The sequence below is a fragment of the Hordeum vulgare genome, chromosome 5H (assembly GCF_904849725.1).
Source record: "Hordeum vulgare subsp. vulgare chromosome 5H, MorexV3_pseudomolecules_assembly, whole genome shotgun sequence".
Lineage (NCBI taxonomy): Eukaryota > Viridiplantae > Streptophyta > Magnoliopsida > Poales > Poaceae > Hordeum > Hordeum vulgare.
Genome location: NC_058522.1, coordinates 153,035,321 through 153,058,733, shown reverse-complemented (window position 1 = coordinate 153,058,733; position 23,413 = coordinate 153,035,321). Strand labels below are relative to the sequence as shown.

The following is a 23,413-nucleotide window of genomic DNA, read 5'->3' as shown; positions in this document are numbered from 1 at the left end:
TTTTATTTGCTTTATTTTTTTGAAAAATTTGTGGTGTTATGGGCCACATAATAGTAATTTTCTTATTTGTGTGTAATATTTAAATTAGGCTGATAGGGGCCTGTATAGGTATTAATACTTTTGCAGCAGCAGTTTTTGTGTATTGATGTGTATGTTGAACGTTTTTAGTGAGGGTTTAATTTTGTATATTTATGTAGGATCGTAATCGCTTAAGGTATATTTGTATTACATTAATTATTTTCTTGTGATTTGCGATCTTTATTTTGATGCATTTTTTTTTTGGAAAATTTGGCCTCTGGATCACACCACCCGCGTCGTTGCCTCGTCTGGAATACACCGTCCGCGCTGTTGCCTCGTCTGGGTCAATCGAGCCCTACAACGCGTACACAGATAGGCTATCATACCAGCCCATCCAAAGCCCAATCAACCACAGGCCTTCGAAAAAATCGCTAGAGTAGCAGCCACTTAGGACATGCGGCCCAAGTCGCGGTAATCAAGTGCTGAAACGATCATCTGACGGCCAGAAATGATTAAAAGCAAAATCTGACGGTTGTTAGTGTTGGAAGCGTGAGGGAGCTCGCTTTAGGTGCAATTTTACTGTCCTAAATTGTGGAAAATTTTATTATTAACATATAGGTTCTAAAATTATCCTGAAGGTTGCTTGTACTACTTCGGCTTGTTATTTATTATTAGGCCCTTTCTGTGGTGTTGCTAAGACGCCCGACTGCGGCTTGTTATTTAGTTTTATGCCCTTTCTATGGTGTCACTAAGACGCCCGACTGCGACTTGTTATTTATCTTTATGCCCTTTGTGTGGTGTCGTTAAGACGCCCAACTATGACTTGTTATTTATTTCTATGCCCCATATGAGGTGGCGTTTAGACGCCCGATGGTGGTAACTTATTTACCTGTTAACCTTTCGACGCGTCGCTTCAGAAACCTGATCGGTGCATTTTGTTTTTCTGTTGGGATATTTCGACGGATTACCGCCTGATTTATCCACTAACTTAAATTGTTTCTATCATCTCTCTTTGACGAATTATGATCTGAACGATGCATATTAACATTTAGTTGCATGCATCTCATCTTTTGTGCAAACTGTTTTGTAGTACTTTTGGAAGTACTCACTCACTTGTTGATGTGGCCAGATATGGATGAAGGAGACCTCATGGATGAAGAGTTCGATAGCGAGTCTGATGTATAGAGGAGTCCCACTCAGTCTTGCGATCTTGGAATCTTCCGTTGTATTATTTCACCGCTTCCGCCACCATGAATAGATCGTCAAGCCTCACTCGGACGCTTGGCGCGTAGTAGTACTGGTCATGTCACGTTACTCTTATGCGATGTGCCCCCTTTATGGCGAGCAGTAGAGTTATCCTATTACCATTGTAACATATTCGTTTCTGTAAGACTTGAACATGTTGTAATAATTTGTAGATGGATCTCCGCTCTACTCTGTTTAATATTAAGTATTACTGATTTTCTGTATCAAGATGACTAATTTTTTAAATTTTATTTTATTTGAAAACCGGTCTTGACATCCAGCTCCGCTAACAAAAATCCAGCGACCCCACGCAACCGAGGCCCCAGCCTTCCTCTCGTCCCCGAGCTCCCATAGCGCTAGTTCCAGGGGAAGATGAAGTCCGCGCCGCCGCACGCAGCTTCGAGTAGAGCCTGCGGCCGTGCGCGACCCCGCCGCCGCTGCCCCCGCACCCGAGGACCTCCCGCTCGAACTCGTCCTCATCTCCGACCGTCCACCCGCGCTCCTTCATCCTCCTGCCTCGGCCCCAACACCCAAGCGCCACCTCGCCTCGCCGGAGCTCTTGCAGCAGCCCCGATGGCCCTTCCACGCCCCAGCCGGCCACCGCAACTCACTAGTGGGGCCCTCCTTGCTGCTTCTTTCTTTCACTGCCCATTTCTTCCCTGTTCCTCACCTCTCTCTATCTCTGTCTGTTGACAGGAACGGCCATGGCGCCTATGCTTCAAGCCCTCGCGCGCGACCAGGTGCCCCATCCCCCTGACTGTGCACCGGTCTTCTCCTCACTCTATATCTCTCTCCCTCCAGTCTCTCATCTCTCTTGCTCTGTGTTTGTTCTCAAGGACACGGAACACCCATGGCGACCAACCTCTGAGTCAGCCCCGCCGCCTCCAGCTGCTTCCTCACTGTCAGGCCAAAGAGCACGTCGTCAGAGCACACCAGGTTCAGCGCCATGCTCTGGCCTACTCTTCGTTTCCTTCCCCTCGTTCTCTAACCTCTCTCTCATATCTTCTCTCTCATCTACCCTGCATCCCCATCATGGATGGCCTCTTCAGGAATTCCCGCTGTCGCATGAACGCCGCATCAAGTTCGTCTCCCGCCGGCGACGATCCCCGTCGGACCCAGACGCCAAGTCGTGTCGCACCAGCAACCTGCATCCACAACACAACTGTTCTGTTTCCTTTTCAGTTTCGTCCGATTCATGACATTCTGTGGTTCATCTAGCGTCTATCTCATGTTTGGTCAGTAGTTCCTTTGTAGGCTAGCTGGTCAATCAACTGCACTAGCACCGCGAGGTCTATGGATTAAATCCCCATGGCCTATCTTTTATTTTTAGTTGCTATGTTTTTTCCATCCATGCACACACACCCGCGTCGGGTAGGATCTTCTGCCGGGCTTGCGGAGTGTGTTGCATTCATCCTATATATTTTTTCTGCTCTGTAGATTTTGCTTTTAATCACGACATTGCATATTTCACAAAAGGCCACGCTTTAATATGCCAATAACTAATTATCCATGCATCTAAATAAAACATGTCATATATGTAAAATGTTCAGAATTTTATGTATATTCACAATAGCCAACTTTCATCCATGTTAAAATGGTTTAACTTGCTATTTTAATATGCCTATCTTTTATTTTTAGCTGCTATGTTTTTTCCATCCATGCACACACACCCACGTTGGGTAGGATCTTCTGCCGGGCTTGCGGGGTGTGTTGCATTCATCCTATATATTTTTTCTGCTCTGTAGATTTTGCTTTTAAACACGACATTGCATATTTCACAAAAGGCCACGCTTTAATATGCCAATAACTAATTATCCATGCATCTAAATAAAACATGTCAAATATGTAAAATGTTCAGAATTTTATGTATATTCACAATAGCCAACTTTCATCCATGTTAAAATGGTTTAACTTGCTATTTTCATTAAATTTGCATAAATGCCACGTTAAAATGGTTTAATTCATAGATATTAAACCGTAAATATGATTAAAATGTTTTATATATGTAACTTGACTAGACAAATGTGTAGAATAACATGGTGGCATTTATTTTGTTGTTTAACAACTCTAAATTTGTGTTATAGGCAGAACAGTACCGAAATCTTGATTTGCATATGGGGACTTTTCGAAATTGTTATTCGTTGTTCCGACCTCATTTAAACTTGCCTAGAATGTCATGTAGTTCCATAATATCTTTTTCATCCATGTTTTAACATGCTTGTAGCTCTCATTTGCAGGCATTTTGCATTCAGGCCATATCATCTTGTGTTGGTCATATCTTTTCAACCGTAGCTCCATTGTAGATGATATATATCTCATTAGCGCTATTCGTCACCCTGGGTCTCATTCGCGCTATTCGTCACCCTGGGTGAGGAATAGTTATTCTTTACCCCCTCTATTTTAACATCAATGCATCGTAATTTTACGTTACGTAATTTTTTTTCTTATTCCATACGTAAAAATAGACCGTAAGAAAATATATAATTACCGTAAAAAATATTTTTGTTACGTGAAATTACAAACGTAAAAACATAGTGTAAAATGTACATAAAATATGCATACTTTTTTGTCTTACAACCTATATTTTTAAAGACTTTATGCCAAATTTTACATAGTGGTCAATATGAATGTAACTATTTCTATTTTAAATGTAATTTATTTACGAAAAGCTCATAAGATTACGTCGGGTGAAGAATAACCTATTCTCCACCCTGGGTGATGAATAGAGTTTCTCTCTCTCTCTCTCTCTCTCTCTATATATATATATATATATATATATATATATATCGACTAGATTGACATGTAGAATCACATGGCCCACTTTATTTTGCTGTATAATAAATGTAAAATGTGTTTAGTTCAGATCTGAACCAATTTCGAAATTAACATATGAGGTCATTTCGGAAATGCTATATGTTGTTTCCGACCTCATTTAAAATGACTAGATAGTGTAGTTTATTTATGCTTCACCTCTTGTCATGTTTAGCAACATTTAGTATTGTCGGGAACTAAACGGGAGTGAACTAAGTAATTAAAATATGGAGTTTCATTAATATGCAACTAGTTGCATATTGAGCTTCATTTAGTGTGTAGTAATAAATTGTTGTGTTTTGTCGTGTCGTGCATAATTAAATGTACATGCATCATAATTGCTTGCACATCATGTCATGAATATGTCGTGGTGTTTATCTTGTGTTGATTGTTTGTTTCCGGATTGTTTCTTCTAAATAGACTTCTGAACCACTTCGGAGCGTGAGGATTCGTTCGACTACGTTGGTTCGTCTGCTTAATGGATTCGTTCTTCTTCCAAGAGGGGTCACATGCAAGATGATCGGTTCCCTCCATACCATTACTATAATTGCCATGATAGTTGTCTCGTTTCTATCGCTATGTCTCCCTGCCTACCACCTATTAATGTCAGCCTCCCAACATTGTCATGAAAAGCCTCTAACCCCCTCCACATCCCAACAATTTTTGTTTGTCTATGTTACCGCTTGCTTAGCCTTCTTATAGAGTTGCTAGTTGCAGGTGTTGTTGCTTTCCATGTGGCAACATGGATTCCTTGTTATATCACAATATTATCTCTATTTAAATTAATGCACATATATACTTGGTAAAAGGTGGAAGGCTTCTCCTTCTATCTCGGTGTTTTGTTCCATCTTTGCCGCCTAGTTAGTCATGTACCGGTGTTATATTCCATATTGAGCGCTCCAAACATGTTTGGGGTTGTTATGGTGACCCCCTTGATTTTATTTTTGCGATAAAACACTTCTAGCATGTCCCAACATTGGTACTACATTTGCCTAATAACTAATAAAAAGCGTAGGGACCCTCCAGCACCCGCGGATAATTAATCAACCCCTAGGCTAGTGCTCCTCATGTGTGTTGGTCCAAACTAGAGTTGTGTGCAGGGCAAATCCGGGGCAACTCGAGAGATTTCTATCAGGCCATGTACATTGCGCTCATCTGATTGTGCTGTGAGAACGAGATACGCGGCTCCTATCGGTATCATCGACACGTTGGGTGGTCTTGCTGGATTTGTTTTACCTTTCTTGAACGTCTTCTGCGAGGTATTCCGATGATACTTTGGGCTATCTTGAGCTTATGGTTTTCCACCAGGAAGCCAAAGAGATCACGGGTTTTTCGTGGTCAAGATTTTTGACGCAACTCGGGGTAGTTTGTGATGGACTACTTGGAGCACCTCTGCAGGGTTAAATCCTTTGGAAAGCTGTGCCGACAGTTATGTGGCAACTTGGAAACTTTGTTTAACACCCGGTCATAGAAAACTTAAAATAAACCTAATTAAAATATGCCAACCGTGTGTGTAACTATGACTGTCTCTTCTCGTGAGTTCTACATATGATAGAGGACACGATGGGGTTATGTGTGACTCGTAAGTAGGTGTTCGGGGTCATTTCTTGATCATTATTAATACACTTCCATTTATGCGTAGATAACCCCCCCTCTTTTATTCTAGTACTCGTAAGTTTGCCACTCAAATAAATGCTTAGTGCTTGCTGCAGCCTCACCACTTAACCATACCTCACCCATTAAGCTTTGCTAGTCTTGATACCTTTGAAATGAGATTGCTAAGTCCCTATGGCTCACAGACTACTTCAACAGCACTTGCAGGTACAGGTAATGCTATGATCTAATGTGAGAGCGATGATTGTTCTATTTGGAGTTTCTTCTTCTTCGTCTTCTTCGATCATAGGATGGGTTCCAGGCCGGTAGCCTGAGATTATTAAGGATGGATGTCATTCTTTTATCGTTTGATTTCGTCTGTAGTCGGACCCTACTCTTCTACATGATGATTGAATGTATTAGTGTATTGAGATGCTCATGTCGTATCTTGTGGCAAGTGTAATCCAATTCTATATACTCATCTCTTCTGTACATGTACTTGTAATGTTATCCATTCTTGCGAAACAACGAGATGTGCTTCTATCCCTATTGAGGCCCTCAAGCCAAAATGAGGATAGGACCGTATCTTGGGTGTTACACATGACCAAGGTAGGTTACCTGTGGTAGCCAGAATTCACACTTTGAATATTTGGTGCATAGTTGATGCTCTCGAAGCTTAGCCAGAACAAGTCGAAGATGTCTGGCATGTTCTTCTTCATTCTTGGAGTATACAAGGATATCATCTAGATAAACCACGACGAACTTGTCGAGGTATTCCATGAATATATAGTTCATCACATGAGAGAATGTCACTCGGGCATTGGTTAAGCCACGTGACATGGGTGTACTCGTATGAACCATATCGAGTAATGAATGCAGTTTTTGGGATATCATCTTTGTGAACACGGATCTGGTGGTATCCCAACCTCAAGTCGAGCTTAGATAATACTAAGGAACTAGAAAGTTGATCATACAGATCGTTTATCCGAGGAATAGGATACTTGTTCTGAATAGTTTCCTGGTTGATAGGATGGTAATCTTGAACCAAACGATTTGTTCCATCCTTCTTCTTAACAAAGAGAGAACGTGATCCCCAAGCAGAGGAACTTGGACGACTGAAAACACAATTAAGAGATTTTTTGATTTCTTCCTTAAGCTCAAGGAGTTCATGTGGTGGCATTTTGTAGGGTCGCTTGGCGATGGGAGTGGTGCCTGGTTTCAAGTCGATGATGAACTCGGCATCTTTAAGAGGGGGTATCCCTGGAAGTTCTTCAGGAAATACATCTTAGAAATCACAAACATCTGGAATGTTCTCAATTCCTTCAAGGGGTGTTCTGTTCAATGCATTTAAGGCATAAAGACGTGCTTCGGCATTTTGTACAGGAATAGCCTGGTAGGTTACTATCTCATTCGATGGGTGTAGGAGATGAACGGTCTTAGTAGCGCAAACTATAGAAGCAGAATGTCCTTTCAACCAATCCATCCCTAGAAAGAGATCGATAGTAGACGACTTCAGTATGATGGGACGGGCATGGAATTCCAGTCCTTCAATTTCAACATGGACGTTTTTGCAAACGATGGAGGTTCTAGATTGGCCCGCGAGGGTGTGCACAAATATTGACATGTTCATTTCCTCACATTTAAGGTCATGCGTGTATGCAAAATCTTCTGATATGAATGAATGTGATGACCCTGAATCAAATAAAATAGCTGCTAGAAATGAGTTAACGAGGAGGGTACCCCTCACAGTAGCAGGCTGACCCTGAGCTACATTCACACCAGCGTTGTTGGCTTGAACACGACCATAAGGCTTGGCATTGTTGTTGTGAGGGTGATTGTTTTCACGACCAGTTGCAGGAAGAGCCAGTTGGTTCTGCTTCTGAAGACATTCCCATGCACGGTGACTTGGACGGCCACACTTGAAGCATAGCCCGTCCTCAGAACGGGAAGGAGGAACTTGGGGTGGTGGGTCTGCGAGCCTCGGCTGCCTAGTAGGTGGAGGAGGCAAACGAGGTGTAGCATAAGACGGCCTTGGAGCATGAGCAGGTGCATGGTACATGTTGTGTGGATTCCATATCTCCCGCTTGTGTGATGATGAGCCTGAAGATGAGCCCATGTCACGGTTGTGCTTGTTGCCATCCTTGTATTCCTGCACACCCGTTTCGACCTGGATGGCCTTGTTCACCAAGGTGGCGAAATCAGGATAATCCTGAACAAGGAGCGCGAGCTTGATATCAGGGTGAAGGCCTTCATGGAACTTCACCTGTGTGCGAGCATCTATGGCAATATCTTCTTCAGCATAGGGGGACAATTCGAGAAATTCCTGCTGATAAGCATATATGGCTTAGTTGCCCTGGACGAGGTTGCGGAACTCTCGGTTCTTTCGGTCCATAATTCCCTGAGGAATAAAGTGGGCGTGGAAAGCAGCATGGAACTCCACCAGGTGATTATGGTTGCAACAAACTGAGAACGCGTGTGAATGTCCCAGCATTGAGCAGTGAGACCTTTCATAAAGTATGCGGAAAGGTTGACATAGCTCTTCGTGGCACATTGGTAGATTCCAGTTCATAGGTTATGTCGCGGAGCCAGTCATCGGCATCGAGAGGCTGGTTTGAGCTGCGGTAAATTGCTGGGTTAAGACAACATAAGTCCTGCAGTGTCACAGCTTGTTGCTGGTTCATGGTCGGGTGTGGGAGCTGGTCCATGAGACCTTGCAAGAACTGACGGTTCAGCTCAAACTATTGGATCGTTCTAGAAATATATTCAGGGGGTTGTGGGTTGTTGGCACCATGGCCACGACCAACGGGTCTAACCATCCTGCTAAAATTTAACATGGATAGTTTAGCATAGTGTAATTGCAGGGTATGGAATCATTCATGAAGTAACAAGCATAACGAAAGGGAAATGTGATAGATACTTCATAGTAGCCAAGTATGACATACTCATCCAAACATAAGTTCGATTACAAACCAGCACTTACAAGTTTGAAATTTGACGATAACCTAGGCCAACTAGGCGGCACGCAGGCACGCGGCAGAGGGATACAACAACGGGACATAGTGATATGCTACATAAACGTCTGGGACAATGATTGAAGCTAGGTAACTAATGGTGACTAATACGTCTCCATCGTATCTACTTTTCCAAACTCTTTTACCCTTGGTTTGGACTCTAATTTGCATGATTTGAACGAAACTAACCTGGACTGACGCTGTTTTCAGATGAATTGCCTTGGTGTTATTTTTGTGTAGAAATCAAAGTTCTCCAAACGTCCTGAAAATTTACGGGGAGCATTTTTGGAAAATAAGAAAAATATCTGCGCCAAGTTCCACCTTAGGGGGTGGGCCAGTGAGCCACAAGCCCTGGCTCCGCCACCACCCCCTGGTGGCGGTGGGCAGGCTTGTGGGGCCGACACGGCTCTGCCGCCCCCAATTCCAGCTATATAAGATCCCTTTCTTCCTAGAAAAAATAAAAAGAGAAGTTTTCGTTGCGTTCTTGATACGGAGGCGCCGCCACCACCTGTTCTTCGTCTGGAGGGCAGATCTGGAGTCCGTCTTGGGATCCGGAGAGGGGAAATCGTCGCCATCATCATCATCAACCTTCTTCCCTCTCCAATTCCATGAAGCTCTTTGTCGTTCGTGAGTAACCTATTCATAGGCTCACTGGGCGGTGATGAGTAGGATGAGATGTATCATGTAATCGAGTTAGTTTTGATGGGGATTGATCCCTAGTATCCACTATGTTCTGACATTGATGTTGCTACTACTTTGCCATGCTTAATGCTTGTCACTACGGCCCGAGTGCCATGATTTCAGATCTGAAATTATTATGTTGTCACCAATATATGTGTGTTTTAGATCCGATCTTGCAAATTGTAGTTACCTACTATGTGTTATGATCCGGCAACCCCGGAGTGACAATAACCGGAACCACTCCCCGTGATGACCATAGTTTGAGGAGTTCATGTGTTCACCAAGTGCCAATGCGTTGGTCCGGTTCTTTATTAAAAGGAGAACCTTAATATCCCGTAGTTTCCTTTTGGACCCGCTGCCACGGGAGGGATGGACAATAGATGTCATGCAAGTTCTTTTCCCTAAGCACGTATGACGACACACAGAATGCATGCCTACATCACATTGACGAACGAGAGCTAGCCACATATCTCTCCGTGTTATAGCTGTTGCATGATGAATATCATCCAAACAAATCACCGGCCCATTGCCTACAAGTTTGTCCTACTACTGTTACTTGTCTTGCTCTGCTGCTGCTACTAGTGTTGCATCTGCTCTTACTTGTTTTGCTCTGTTACTGTTGCTACTTGCTACTGTTGTCACTACTGTTGTTCCTTGCCGCTGCTATTGCTCGTTACACTCCTGCTACCTGCTACAATCTTGATTCGCTGATCGTTGACGGGAACTGACAATTTCCGTCAATGATGCAACTTGGCGCCATTGATACAATCGTTAGGAATAGTCTGCCGTCAACACATCGTTTCGGACACCATTGTTATCATACTACTTTGCTACTGATACTTTGCTTGCAGATACTAATCTTTCAGGTGTGGTTGAATCTGACAAATTCAGCTGCTAATACTCGAGAGTATTCTCTCACCTCCTGCCTGGCGTACCAACAAATTTGGGTCGAATACTCTACCCTCGAAAACTGCTGCGAACCCACGCGCTGGTGGGTCATCAACAACATTCTTCTAGTTCCTTTGCTGGGGAGTGCTAGCAGCATTCTTCTGGTGCCGTTACAGGGGAAGGTTTGTTGTCATCATCATTCGTCTAGCCATCGCCAGAGATTGCAATCAAAAATTTTCTGGCGCCGTTGCCGGGGAGGTATTGCTATATTCTCTGAGTCACTTGGGATTTATATCTGCTGATCACTATGAAGAATCTGAAGGATCCGAAGACCAAAGTCTTGCCCTCAACTACGAGGGGATGTAAGGAATTGCCATCTAGCTCTGCACTTGATTCATCTTCAGTTATGAGTAAGTTTGCGACATCACGTCCTGCTAGAAATCTTGATATGTCGCCTGTGATTGATGATGCTTGTGATACTACTGCTAGAGATGATATGCTTGATACTATGCCTGATACTGCTAGAGATGCTATGCTTGATACTATGCCTGATGATACTATGCTTGATACTATGCCTGATACTGCTAGAGATGCTATGCTTGATACTGCTTTGCCTGATGATGCTAGAGATGCTATTTTGCCTGATGATGCTATGCTTGATACTGCTAGAGATACTCCTTTGCCTAATGTTCCAATAGGAGTGTTCCTTGATGCTCATATTGCTAGAGTTACTGCCAATGCTCGTGATGCTTCTGAAACTGCCGATACTATTGAGATAGAACCTGCTTTTGCTCCTGCTAGATCTAGCTCTCCTAGATATGAATTGTCTGATATACCTGAGGGTTACGTTATGGAGGGAGAGATAGCTGAGGATTTTCTTGCGCGTAAGGATGCCTATGACGCTGAGAAATTACTTCTCAAGTGGAAGGAAAAATCTCGGGAAGCTAGGATGAAAAATGACCCGAAGTTTGCCACTTCGCCCATCTTTGTCACCGATAAGGATTATGAATTCTCTGTCGACCGTGAGATAATCTCTCTAGTCTAATCTGATCCTTTTCACGGCTATGAGTCTGAGACGGTCATAGCCCATCTTGCTAAACTATCCGAAATAGCAAACCTTTTCACTAATGAGGAGAAGATCCGCCACTACTATATCCTTAAGTTGTTTCCTTTCTCTCTAAAGGATGACGCTAAAGCCTGGTTCACCTCTCTTGCTCCTGGATGTGTGCATAGTCCCTAGGAGATGGTCCATTACTTCTATGATAAATATTTCCGTGCCCATAAGAAGCAAGCTGCCTTGCAGGAAATATACAACTTTGCTCAACTCCAAGAAGAGAGTCTTCCACAAGCTTGGGGGAGGCTCGTCCAGCTACAGAATGCTTTGCCTGATCACCCTCTTAAGAAGAACGAGATACTTGATATCCTCTATAACGGACTTACCGATGCCTCTAGAGACCACCTAGATAGTTGTGCCGGTTGTGTTTTTAGGGAACGAACTGTAGAACAAGCTGAGACCCTACTGAATAACCTCTTGATAAACGATAATGCTTGGACTATTCCCGAACCACCTCCTAAGCCAACTCCTAAGAAAAGAGGTATTCTATTCCTCAGTCCCGAAGATATGCAAGAAGCCAAGAAATCTATGCAAGAGAAAGGCATTAGATTTGAAGATGTCAAAAGTCTACCACCTATCAAAGAGATCCATGGTCTCGGTAACCCGATACAGGTAGTGGAAGTGAATTCTCTCCGTAGGTTTGATGAGAGTGATATTCCTTTTGATAAACCTGCTAGCCTATGCTTTGATGAATTTGACAACTTTGTTGCCAAACAACAGACTTTCAATGATTATGTTCGCACACATTTGGAACAAAGTACTCGTATGCTTAGCCATTTAAGTGCTTGTGTAGATAGAAATGTCAATGATCTGAAGCTTCTGAGTAAACATGCGTCTATGATTACTACTCAGGTAGAACAAGTACTTAAAGCTCAGAATGACTTGCTCAATGAATTAAATGACAACTCTGTCAGAGTCATTACTAGAGGAGGCAAAATGACTCAGGAACCTTTGTATCCTGAAGGTCATCCTAAGAGAATTGATCAAGATTCTCAAGGAATCAATGCTGATACACCCAGTCATCCTAAGGAGAAGAAGAAGGATGATAGAAACCTGCACGCCAGTTCACCAAATACTGTCACACCTGAAGAACCTAATGATATTTCTGCGTCTGATGCAGAAACACAATCTGGTGATGAACATGAACCTGGTGACAATATGGACAGGAATGTTCATAATAATGCTCAACCTAGCAATGATGAGGATGTGGAGATTGAACCTACGGTTAATCCTGATAATCCACAACCTAAGATATACGACAAGAATGACTTCACTACTAGGAAGCATGGTAAAGAAAGAGAGCCATGGGTTCAGAGACCTATGCCCTTCCCTCCTAAGCCATCCAAGAAAAAGGATGATGAGGAATTTGAGCGCTTCATTGAGATGATAAGACCCGTCTTTCTAAAGATGCGGTTAACTGGTATGCTCACGATGTTTCCGTATGCCAAGTACATGAAAGATATTGTGACTAATAAACGGAAGATACCAGATCTTGAGATCTCCACCATGCTTGCCAATTATACTTTCAAAGGTGGAACTCCTAAGAAACTTGGTGATCCCGGAGTGCCCACTATACCTTGCTCCATTAAAGGAAACTACGTAAGAACTTCCTTATGTGACCTTGGAGCCGGTGTTAGTGTTATGACGCTTTCTCTTTATCGTAGACTTGAATTGGATAGGTTGACACCCACTGAAAATTTCTCTGCAAATGGCCGACAAATCAACTGCTTTCCCTATCAGCGTTTGCGAGGATGTGCTTGTTGTGGTTGCTAATACCACTATCTTAACATACTTTGTTATCTTGGATATTCCCGAGGACGATGCCATGGCTATCATCCTCGGAAGACCCTTTTTAAACACGACAGGGGCTGTTATAGATTGCAACAAAGGCAATGTCACTTTCCATGTCAACGGTAATGAGCACACAGTGCACTTTCCGAAGAAACGATATCAACTACATTGCATCAATGCTATCGAAAAGACTTCATCGATTCTCATTGGGAGCTTTGAATGCCCTATTCCTCGTGTCAAGATGAAGTATGATTTGCTTGTTGGGGAGATATGTATCCCCATTGAGGTGACTTAGTGGCTATTCGAAAATTCACCGTTCTCTCTTGCGATTCGAGAATATTTTGTCATAAGGACTTGATCAATCCCATTGACGGATTTCTTTTGATGACCATGAAACGGATGAATCAAAGAGTCACATACCTCTGTTTTGACTTTTCATTTTCTTTTGCTTAGAAGAAAAATGATAGAATTAGTTTAGTTTTTCCTGTTTTCTGTTTTAGCGTCCCGGAGAAAAATACCTCGAAAATAAAAGTTCTTCGATGGTCCTGAAAATTTAGTATGATTTTTTCTAGAATTTTTGAAAATTTCTGGGCCTGAGAGCTGGCCTAGGGGCAGACCAGTGGGCCACAAGCCCTGCCACTGCCACCTACCCCCTGGTGGCGGGGTGCAAGCTTGTGGGGCCCACAAGCACCCCCTCCACTCATTCCAGCTCCCAGCCTCTTCTTCCACCTCCAGAAAAAATTGCATCACAGATCAAACCCGTGTTCTTGCTCATTTGGCTGTGATTTTCGATGTCCTTGCTCAAAGCACCATTCTCCAAACCGTTTTGGGGAAATTACTCCTTGGTAAGTGACTCCTCCATTGGTCCAATTAGTTTTTTCTCTAGTGCTTTATCCTTCGCGTATTCTTGCTACCTTGGTGACCCTGTTCTTGAGCTATAAATGTTGATTTTAGCCGGTCCCAAGTAGTTTTAGCGCGTGATACGGTCTCTAGGCACTAGTAGGAGTAGTTGCTACAAGTTGGGTTAATCTTCATTCACTTTTCTTTCGAAGTCTCTAAAAATTTCAGAATTTTTCAGAGCTAGAAAAGGGAAAAGATGAGGAGGTTCTTGAGAGGCTCTTCAAGCCGTAACCCCAAGGAGGACGAGAAGAATCACCCCAAGTACATAGTCCCTCGAGTTACAGAAGTTCGAGCGTGCGAGTCGCCAAGTGATGAATTTTTGCGCGCCGCCGGACTTTATGAAGACTTTTATCACTTGGTGGAGAACGCAGGTCTTACTGCGTTCGTTGAAGATAAGTGCCCACAATACCTCCTCCTCACCAATATTTCCGTTCAAAGCTTCAACTTTTATCCGAGGAAGAATCCTCCCATGGTTGAGTTCATGATTTACGATGTGCCCCAGTGCACGACGCTGCAGGACTTTTGCAATGTATGCAAATTACCTTATGTTGGGGATATCCGTGACCCTCGTCCACGGGACTTGGAGGATTTCATTGGTTCTATTGTTGTTGGAGAGGAGAGAGGAGTGTCTCGCGCTAGAATTGCTAGCATACATTTTCCTGTGAGTCGGTACTTCTCACTATTTGTGGGAAAATGTTTGATAGGCCGTGGGGAGGCTGGATCAATTAGTTCTCCAGACCTTGCGGTTTTGCGCGAAGGCCTTTATAACGATAAGACTTATAGCCTCGGCGCTATAGTAGCTCAACGGTTGAACCTGAACCGTTCTAAAGGTGTTGTCTATGGAGGTATCTATGCTACCCGTCTTGCCAGACACTTTGAGATACCCATTAGACTGGGAGAGGAAGGAGAGATGCTTCTCCCTGAGAGATATCTGGATTATGACAGCATGGTTCGCCATGATTTTCTGGATAGAGATGCTAGTAGACGGATGATTTATAACCCGGTGTTTAGTCAGGGTACTCGAGAGACTATTACTTTGCCTGCTCCTTCTTTTTTTGATCTTCATGCAGGCAGGTACACTATTATGCCCGCGGACATCTACGCATATTGGGGCTTGGCCCAACCACAGGCGCCCGTGCCCGAGCCGCCAGTCGAGTACCAAATGCCAGTTTATCAGTGGGAGCCAGAGGAGCTCACACAGCAGTGGCATCCACCGTCTGCTCCGGAGTATCCAGGAGCTGGTTATTTCCCACCTTGGGAGTAGACCAAGCTAGGCCAAAAGCCTAAGCTTGGGGGAGTACGTGTTCTCACCGACTTTACATTCATGCTTCTGCTTTCACTTTGTTAGCCGGTGTTTACACTTTGCCACTGTATTATCCATGCTAGTTTCTTTTCGTTTTCTTGTTTTCTTGTTTTGTGTCCTTTTGAGAAAACCCAAAAAGATTTTTCTTTCTTCTTTTGCTTGTTGGGAGCTTTCCCGTGTAAATAGTTTTCTTTTTCTTTGTGTCAAGGTAGAAGATATTGGTTACAATGTTTATTGGTTCTTGCATGCTTACCTGTTTAGCTTTCAAAGAGCCATATTATTTTGTCTTCTCCTTTGTGTTTTCCTGCAGATTCAGCTTAGTCCAATGCGCTTATTATCGTTTTCATCGTCCATATTATATGATGAAGTGATTGAGACTGAAAAGCTGGTATGAACTCTATCTATTTTGTTTTTGTAAATATGACTAGCTTGTCGACCCAGATTTAGCTTTGTTGTGAGAGAACCATGTTTGCAATGACAAATTAGAGATCATAGTTTCTGATGCCATGCTTATTTAGCTGAGAGCTTATAATGGGTTGTCTTGAATGCCAACATAGATTTTGAGATGACTATGATGTAGTATGATAGGATGGTATTCTCCTTCGAATGTTTCAAGTGGCTTGACTTGGCGCATGTTCATGCATGTAGTTGAAACAAAATCAACATAGCCTCTATGATGTTCGTGTTCATGGTGATTTATATCCTGTTCATGCTTGCATTCAATGTTAGTCAAACTCATTGCATCTTGATGACTGTTGTCGCTCTCGAGTTGGTCGCTTCCCAGTCTTTTGCTAGCCTTCACTTGTACTAAGCGGAATACTGCTTGTGCATCCACTTCCATAAACCCAAAAGTTTTTCCATGAGAGTCCACCATACCTACCTATTTGCGGTATCTACCTGCCGTTCCAAGTAAATTTGCATGTGCCATTCTCTAAACCTTCAAGAAATAATATGTTTTGCATGCCCGAACCGCTCATGTGGTGATAGGGGGCTATTGGTATCTTCCATGCTAGGATTGTTATCCTCGACATGTGTTTATTCACTGTCATTCACGAGAAAGGGGCCGGTAATTGGAATGCCTAGTTCCACGCTTAAATCGAAAACATAACTGTAAAACAAGACTCCCCCCGGATTGATGTTAGTATGGACGGTACCCGAGGATTCCGCTAGCCGTGGAGTGTGATTGATTGGTGGTGGGGGAGTTAAAACTTTACTTTTCTGTTTGGGAACCGCCTATAGCATGAGTAGCATGGAAGATATTGAGAATTCTTGGTCATTGCCTTGACAATGAAAGCATGCCACCCAAAATTATTATCTCTGTTTTCAAAGCTTGAGCTCTGGCACCTCTGCAAATCAATGCTTCCCTCTACGAAGGGCATGTCTATTTATTTTCCTGTCGAGTCATCCTCCTCTTATATAAGCACCAATTAGAGAGCACCTCTGTCATTTTTATGCTTTGCTTTTGATTGATATTGAGTATGAGTATGACTGGATCTTCATTGCTATGAATTACAATGTTTAGTCAGCCCTTGATCTTTGAAAGTGCTCTGCATTTATGTTTTGCGGTCTCAGAAAGAGCTAGCGAGATATCACCTACTCATATTGCTTCATGCTTGTTTTGATTGAAGTGTTGGTATTTGAAACTCATTATTATTTGCTCGTTAGTTGATTATGCCATTGATATTAGTTTACCGTGAGACCTTTGTGTCATTTGCCTATGTGGTTAACTTGTGATCTTGCTGAAATTCTGGTTATGAGTTAGACATAGTTGCAACAACAAGATCAAACAGAGTTTGTCAAAGTTTTTCTTTCTCTCTCAGTTTGTCAACTGAGTTGCTTGAGGACAAGCAAGGTTTTAAGCTAAGGGAAGTTGATATGTCTCCATCGTATCTACTTTTCCAAACTCTTTTGCCCTTGTTTTGGACTCTAATTTGCATAATTTGAATGGAACTAACCTGGACTGACGTTGTTTTCAGCAGAATTGCCTTGGTGTTATTTTTGTGAAGAAATCAAAGTTCTCCAAACATCCTGAAAATTTACGGGGAGCAGTTTTGGAAAATAAGAAAAATTATCTGCACCAAGTTCCACCTCAGGGGGTGGGCCAGTGGGCCACAAGCCCTGGCTCCGCCACCACCCCCTGGTGGCGGTGGGCAGGCTTGTGGCCCCACATGGCTTTGTCGCCCCCAATTCCAGCTCTATAAGATCCCTTTCGTCCCAGAAAAAAAATAAAAAGAGAATTTTTCGTCGCGTTTTCGATACGGAGGCCTTGCCACCACTTGTTCTTCATCTAGAGGGCAGATCTGGAGTCCGTCTTGGGATCCGGAGAGGGGAAATCGTCGCCATCGTCATCATCAACCTTCTTCCCTCTCCAATTCCATGAAGCTCTTCGTCGTTCGTCAGTAATCTATTCGTAGGCTCGCTGGGCGGTGATGAGTATGATGAGATCTATCATGTAATCGAGTTAGTTTTGATGGGGATTGATCCCTAGTATCCACTATGTTCTGAAATTGATGTTGCTACTACTTTGCCATGCTTAATGCTTGTCACTAGGGCCCGAGTGCCATGATTTCAGATATGAAATTATTATGTTGTCACCAATATATGTGTGTTTTAGATCCGATCTTGCAAGTTGTAGTTACCTACTATGTGTTATGATCCGGCAACCCCGGAGTGACAATAACCAGAACCACTCCCGGTGATGACCATAGTTTGAGGAGTTCATGTCTTCACCAAGTGCTAATGCGTTGTTCCGGTTCTCTATTAAAAGGAGAACCTTAATATCCCGTAGTTTCCTTTTGGACCCCGCTGCCACGGGACGGATGGACAATAGATGGCATGCAAGTTCTTTTCCCTAAGCACGTATGATGACACACGGAATGCATGCCTACATCACATTGACGAACGGGAGCTAGCCACATATCTCTCCGTGTTATAGCTCTTGCATGATGAATATCATCCAAACAAATCACCGACCCATTGCCTACGAGTTTGTCCTACTGCTGTTACTTGTCTTGCTCTGCTGCTGCTGCTACTACTGTTGCTACTCATGTTACTTGTTTTGCTCTGCTATTGTTGCTACTACTGTTGCTTGCTACTGTTGCTACTTGCTACTGCTGTCACTACTGATGTTCCTTGCCGCTGCTATTGCTCGTTACACTACTGCTACCTGCTACAATCTTGATTCGCTGATCGTTGATGGGAACTGACAATTTCCGTCAACGAGGCAACTTGGCGCCATTGATACAATCGTTAGGAATAGTCTGCCGTCAACAGATCATTTCTGACACCGTTGTTATCATACTACTTTGCTACTGATACTTTGTTTGCAGATACTAATCTTTCAGGTGTGGTTGAATCTGACAAATTCAGCTGCTAATACTCAAGAGTATTCTCTCACCTCCTGCCTGGCGTACCAACAAATTTGGGTCGAATACTCTACCCTCAAAAACTGCTGCGAACCCACGCGCTGGTGGGCCATCAACAACATTCTTATAGTTCCGTTGCCGGGGAGTGCTAGCAGCATTCTTCTGGTGCCGTTGCAGGGGAAGGTTTGTTGTCATCAGCATTCGTCTAGCCATCTCCAGAGATTGCAATCAGTGACCACGAATGGAAAGCCCCAGGGAAGGATTCTGCAATCCATGTACACTCTGATGCAGATACTGGTCCCCTACGGGGAGCACGGGTCCACATGGAGGAGTACGACCTTGATACGTCCATTTTGCATCATGTTTTGTTACTATAACTGTAGTATTTTTTACGCATTTTGCCAATTGGTGGAGTAATTCTAATGTCTTTTCTCTCATAATATGCAAGGTTTACATCAAGTAGGAGAATGTCGGCACATGGAATTCTGGACTTGAAAAAGTTGCATCACAGATACATGTTCTAAACATCTCCAATCGGGCTAAAAATTTACAAAGATTTATTTTATAATAAATAAAAAATACTGGAGAAAAGAAGTGCCGAAGGGGAGATACCAGGCGCCCACTAAACACCACGGCGCGCTAGGCCCCCCTCGCATGGCCTGATGTCTAGTGGGCCCCTGGCCCACCTCTGGCGATCATCTTCTTCTAAAAAATTGCCCTCATAAAATTAAGAGGAGGACTTTCGAGACGAATCATCGCCGTCTCGAGGGGGAACCTGGACAGGAGCACTTTTTCCCTCCGACGTCGCGATTCTGATGGAGGAACTTCCCTCCCGGAGGGGGAAATCGAGGCCATCGTCATCACCAACAACCCTCTTATGTTGGAGAGGCCAATTTTCATCGACATCTTCATCAGCACCATATCCTCTCAAAGCCGTAGTTCATATCTTGTGCTCAATCTTGTACCGGAATCTCAGATTGGTACCCGGGGTGTGACTAGTAGTGTTGATTACATCTTGTACTTGATGCTTTATGGTTTATTTGGTGGAAGATCATATGTTCAGATCCAATATGCTATTCAATACCACTCTGATCATGAGCATGTTTATCTCTTGTGAGTAGTTACTTTTGTTCTTGAGGCCACGGGAGAAGTCATGTTGCAAGTAGTCATGTGAAGTTGATATTCGTTCGATATTTTGATGATATGAATGTTGTGATTCCCTTAGTGGTGTTATGTGAACGTCGACTACATAACAATTCACCATCTTTGGTCCTAAGTGAATGCATTGTGGAGTATTCATTAGAGGGTGGGTTGCAAGAGTGACATAAACTTAAACCCCAGTCTATGCACTACTCTGTAAGGGACTGATTTGGATCCCTATGTTTAATGCTATGGTTAGAATTTATTCTTAATACTTTTATCGTAGTTGCGAATGCTTGCGAGAGGGTTAATCATAAGTGGGAGGTTTGTTCAATTAAGAACAATACCCAAGCACTGGTCGACCCACATATCAAATTATCAAAATACCAAATGTGAATTAACCCAACATGACGAAAGTGACTAGATGAAACTCTCGTGTGCCCTCGAGAACGCTTTGCCTATTATAAGAAATTGTTCTGGCATGTCCTTTGCCACAGAAGTATTGGGTTACCTTGATTCACCTATTGTTATTGTTGCTACTTCTCACTTGTTACAGTTACCTTGCTATCAAACAACTTGTCACCGCTATTTCACTGCTTGCTGAAAACCACTTGTGATTTCCTTCCGCTCCTCATTGGGTTCGACACTCTTACTTATTGAAAGGACTATGATTGACCCCCTATACTTGTGGGTCATGAAGATTCTTTTCTCGCACCGTTGCCGCTGACTGAAGCGCCTTTGCTAAGCGGAATTTGCTAAGGGAAAGTTTATATTACATGCTGAAATTTGTTGTTACTTGTCACTATGGAAAGTAATCCTTTGAGGGGTTTGTTCGGGGTATCTTCACCTCGAACGGAAACACCAAGAGTTGTCCCTCAACTTGCTGAACCTACTGAAAATGTTTATTATGAAATTCCTTCGGGTATGATAGATAAACTGGTAGCTAATGCTTATGCAGGAGATGGAACAAAACATCCCAATATGCACCTAATCAATGTGCATGAAGTTTGTGGATTTTTTAAGCTTGCAGGTTTATCCGGAGATGAAGTCAAGAAAAAGGGTTTCCCTTTATCTTTGGGGGGATAGCATTGACATGGTATAGGCTATGTGATGACACATGATCTCGGAACTGGAATCGATTGCAATTGGAGTTTCACCAAAAAAATTATCCTATGCATCTTGTTCATCATGATCAGGATTTTATCTATAATTTTGGCCTCATGAAGGAGAAAGTATCGCTCTAGCTTGGGGAGGCTGAAGTCAATGTTATATTCCTGCCACAATCATGAGCTCTCGAGAGAAATTATTATTTAGATTTTTTATGCTCGACTTCTCATAATGATCAAACCATGCTCAATACTTCTTGCTTTGCTTCTTTTATGTAGAAGACTACTGAATTCAGGTCGGATCTTTTGGAAAGAATTAAACGCAACTCTTAAGATTGGGAGCTCGATGAAGGTAAAGAGTCGAGTATAAAACCTAAGTTTGGTTGTGTTATATCTTTAATAAATACCGATGTTTTCAATGATTTTAGCACTAAGTATGGACTTGACTATGGGATAGTAGCGTCATTCTGTGAAACCTTTGCTACTCATGTTGATATCCCTAAAGAGAAATGGTTTAAATAGCGTCCATCTACTAAGGAAAAATTGAAGAACCAACTAAAGTTGAGGCTAAAACTATCATTTACAATGTTGACCCAGTTGTGCCTACTGCTTATATTGAGAAAACCCTTGCGTGTTAGGATAAAGGAACATGCTAAAGCTTCAACCGTGGTTAACAAAATTTATCTCAGAACAACCAAACCCTCTAAGAAAATTAAGGTAGAACCTAGTACTGCTATGGTTAAAGATTTCTTAGTATACAATATTGATGGGCATGTTATTTATATTTGTAGTGAAGCTACTTGAATCGCAAAATCTCATACTAGAGATAAGAATAGACATGTTGTTGGCATGCATGTGGTTTCAGTCAAAATGATCATTACTATCATGGTTTATGTGATATGACTGCTAGTGTTAGTGCTATCCCTTTCACCTTATATCAAGAAATTATGCATGATATAGCACCCGCTGAGATAGAAGACATAGATGTTACTATCAAACTTGCTAATAGAGACACCATCACACAACTTGGGATTGTTAGAGATGTTGAAGTCTTGTGTGGAAAATTAAAATACCCTACTGATTTTCTAGTACTTGGCTCACCACGAGATAATTTTTGTCTCATAATATTTGGTAGACCCTTCTTGAATACTGTAAATGCTCAAATAGATTGCAAAAAGGAAACTATGAGTGTTAATTTTGTTGGTATGTCTCATGAGTTTCATTTCTCCAAGTTTAGTAAGCAACTCCATGATAAAGAATTGCCTAGTAAAGATGAACTAATTGGCCTTGCTTATATTTCCATTGCTCTTACGGATCGATTAGAACAATATTTGCTAGACCATGAAAATGATATGCATATGCATGAAAGAAATGAACTAGATAATATGATCTTTGAGCAAAAGCCTATCCTTAAACACAACTTGCATGTTGAAACTCTAGGAGGTCCTCCTCCACCCAAGGGTGATCTTGTGTTTGAACTAAAGCAATTACCTGACACTTTGAAATATGCTTATCTTGATGAAAAGAAGACATGTCCTATTATTATCAGTTTTAACCTTAGAGAGCATGAAGAAGAAAGATTGTTGAAAACTTTAAGGAAGCACTAAGCTGCTCTTGAGTATACTCTTGATGATCTTAAGGGCATTATTCCCACTCTCTGTCAGCAGAAGATTAATATGGAACCACATGCGAAACCCGTTGTTGATCACCAACGAAGACTAAATCCCAAAATGAAAGAAGTGGTAAGAAACGAGATACTAAAGCTTTTTGAAGCAGGTATAATTTATCTCATAGCTGATAGAAGATGGGTAAGTCTCGTTCATTGTGTCCCTAAGAAAGGAGGTATTACTATTATTCATAACGATAAAAATGAACTCATTGCACAAAGAATTGTGACTCGCTATAGAATGGTAATTGATTTTAGAAAACTAAACAAAGCTACTAGAAAATATCATTATCCTTTACCTTTCATAGTCCAAATGATAGAAAGTTTAACAAAGCACACACATTTCTGCTTTCTAGATGGTTATTCTGATTTCTCTCAAATACCTGCGTCACAACCTGATCTAGAGAAAACCACCTTTACTTGCCCTTTTGGAACCAATGCTTATAGACGTATGGCTTTTGGATTATGCAATGCACCCGCTACCTTTCAAAGTTGTATGACTCCTATATTTTTGGATTTTTGTGAAAAGATTGTTGAGATCTTTATGGATGATTTGTTCACGGAACTTCTTTTGATGATTGCTTAAGAAACCTTGATCGTGTTTTGCACAGATGTGGGCAAACTAACCTTGTATTTAATTGGGAGAAGTTCCACTTTATGGTAAACGAAGGTATTGTCTTGGGCCATAAAATTTCCGAACGAGGTATTGAGGTGGATAAGGCTAAAGTTGATGCAATTGAGAAGTTGTCGTGTCCTAAAGATATTAAAGGTATACATAGTT

The 23,413-nt window shown here is 42.3% G+C and overlaps 1 protein-coding gene across 4 annotated transcripts; it reads left to right on the top strand.

The window, feature by feature from the left end:
- Window positions 1-1,587: 1,587 nt before the first annotated feature.
- Window positions 1,588-4,683, top strand: LOC123397737 (proline-rich protein 36-like). Of its 4 annotated transcripts, none has more exons than XM_045092273.1 (4): window positions 1,588-1,876; window positions 1,960-2,030; window positions 2,100-2,199; window positions 2,313-2,717. In XM_045092273.1, exons 1-4 carry the CDS (start codon window positions 1,636-1,638, stop codon window positions 2,330-2,332), a joined length of 432 nt encoding a protein of 143 aa, XP_044948208.1. In that variant the 5' UTR covers window positions 1,588-1,635; the 3' UTR covers window positions 2,333-2,717. The 4 variants fall into 4 exon arrangements, 2 of the variants coding, with proteins under 2 accessions (XP_044948208.1, XP_044948209.1); XM_045092274.1 differs by having other exon boundaries at window positions 1,615-1,876; window positions 1,960-2,003; XR_006610014.1 differs by lacking the exon at window positions 1,588-1,876 and adding an exon at window positions 4,495-4,683 and having other exon boundaries at window positions 1,892-2,003; window positions 2,313-3,631.
- Window positions 4,684-23,413: the final 18,730 nt, after the last annotated feature.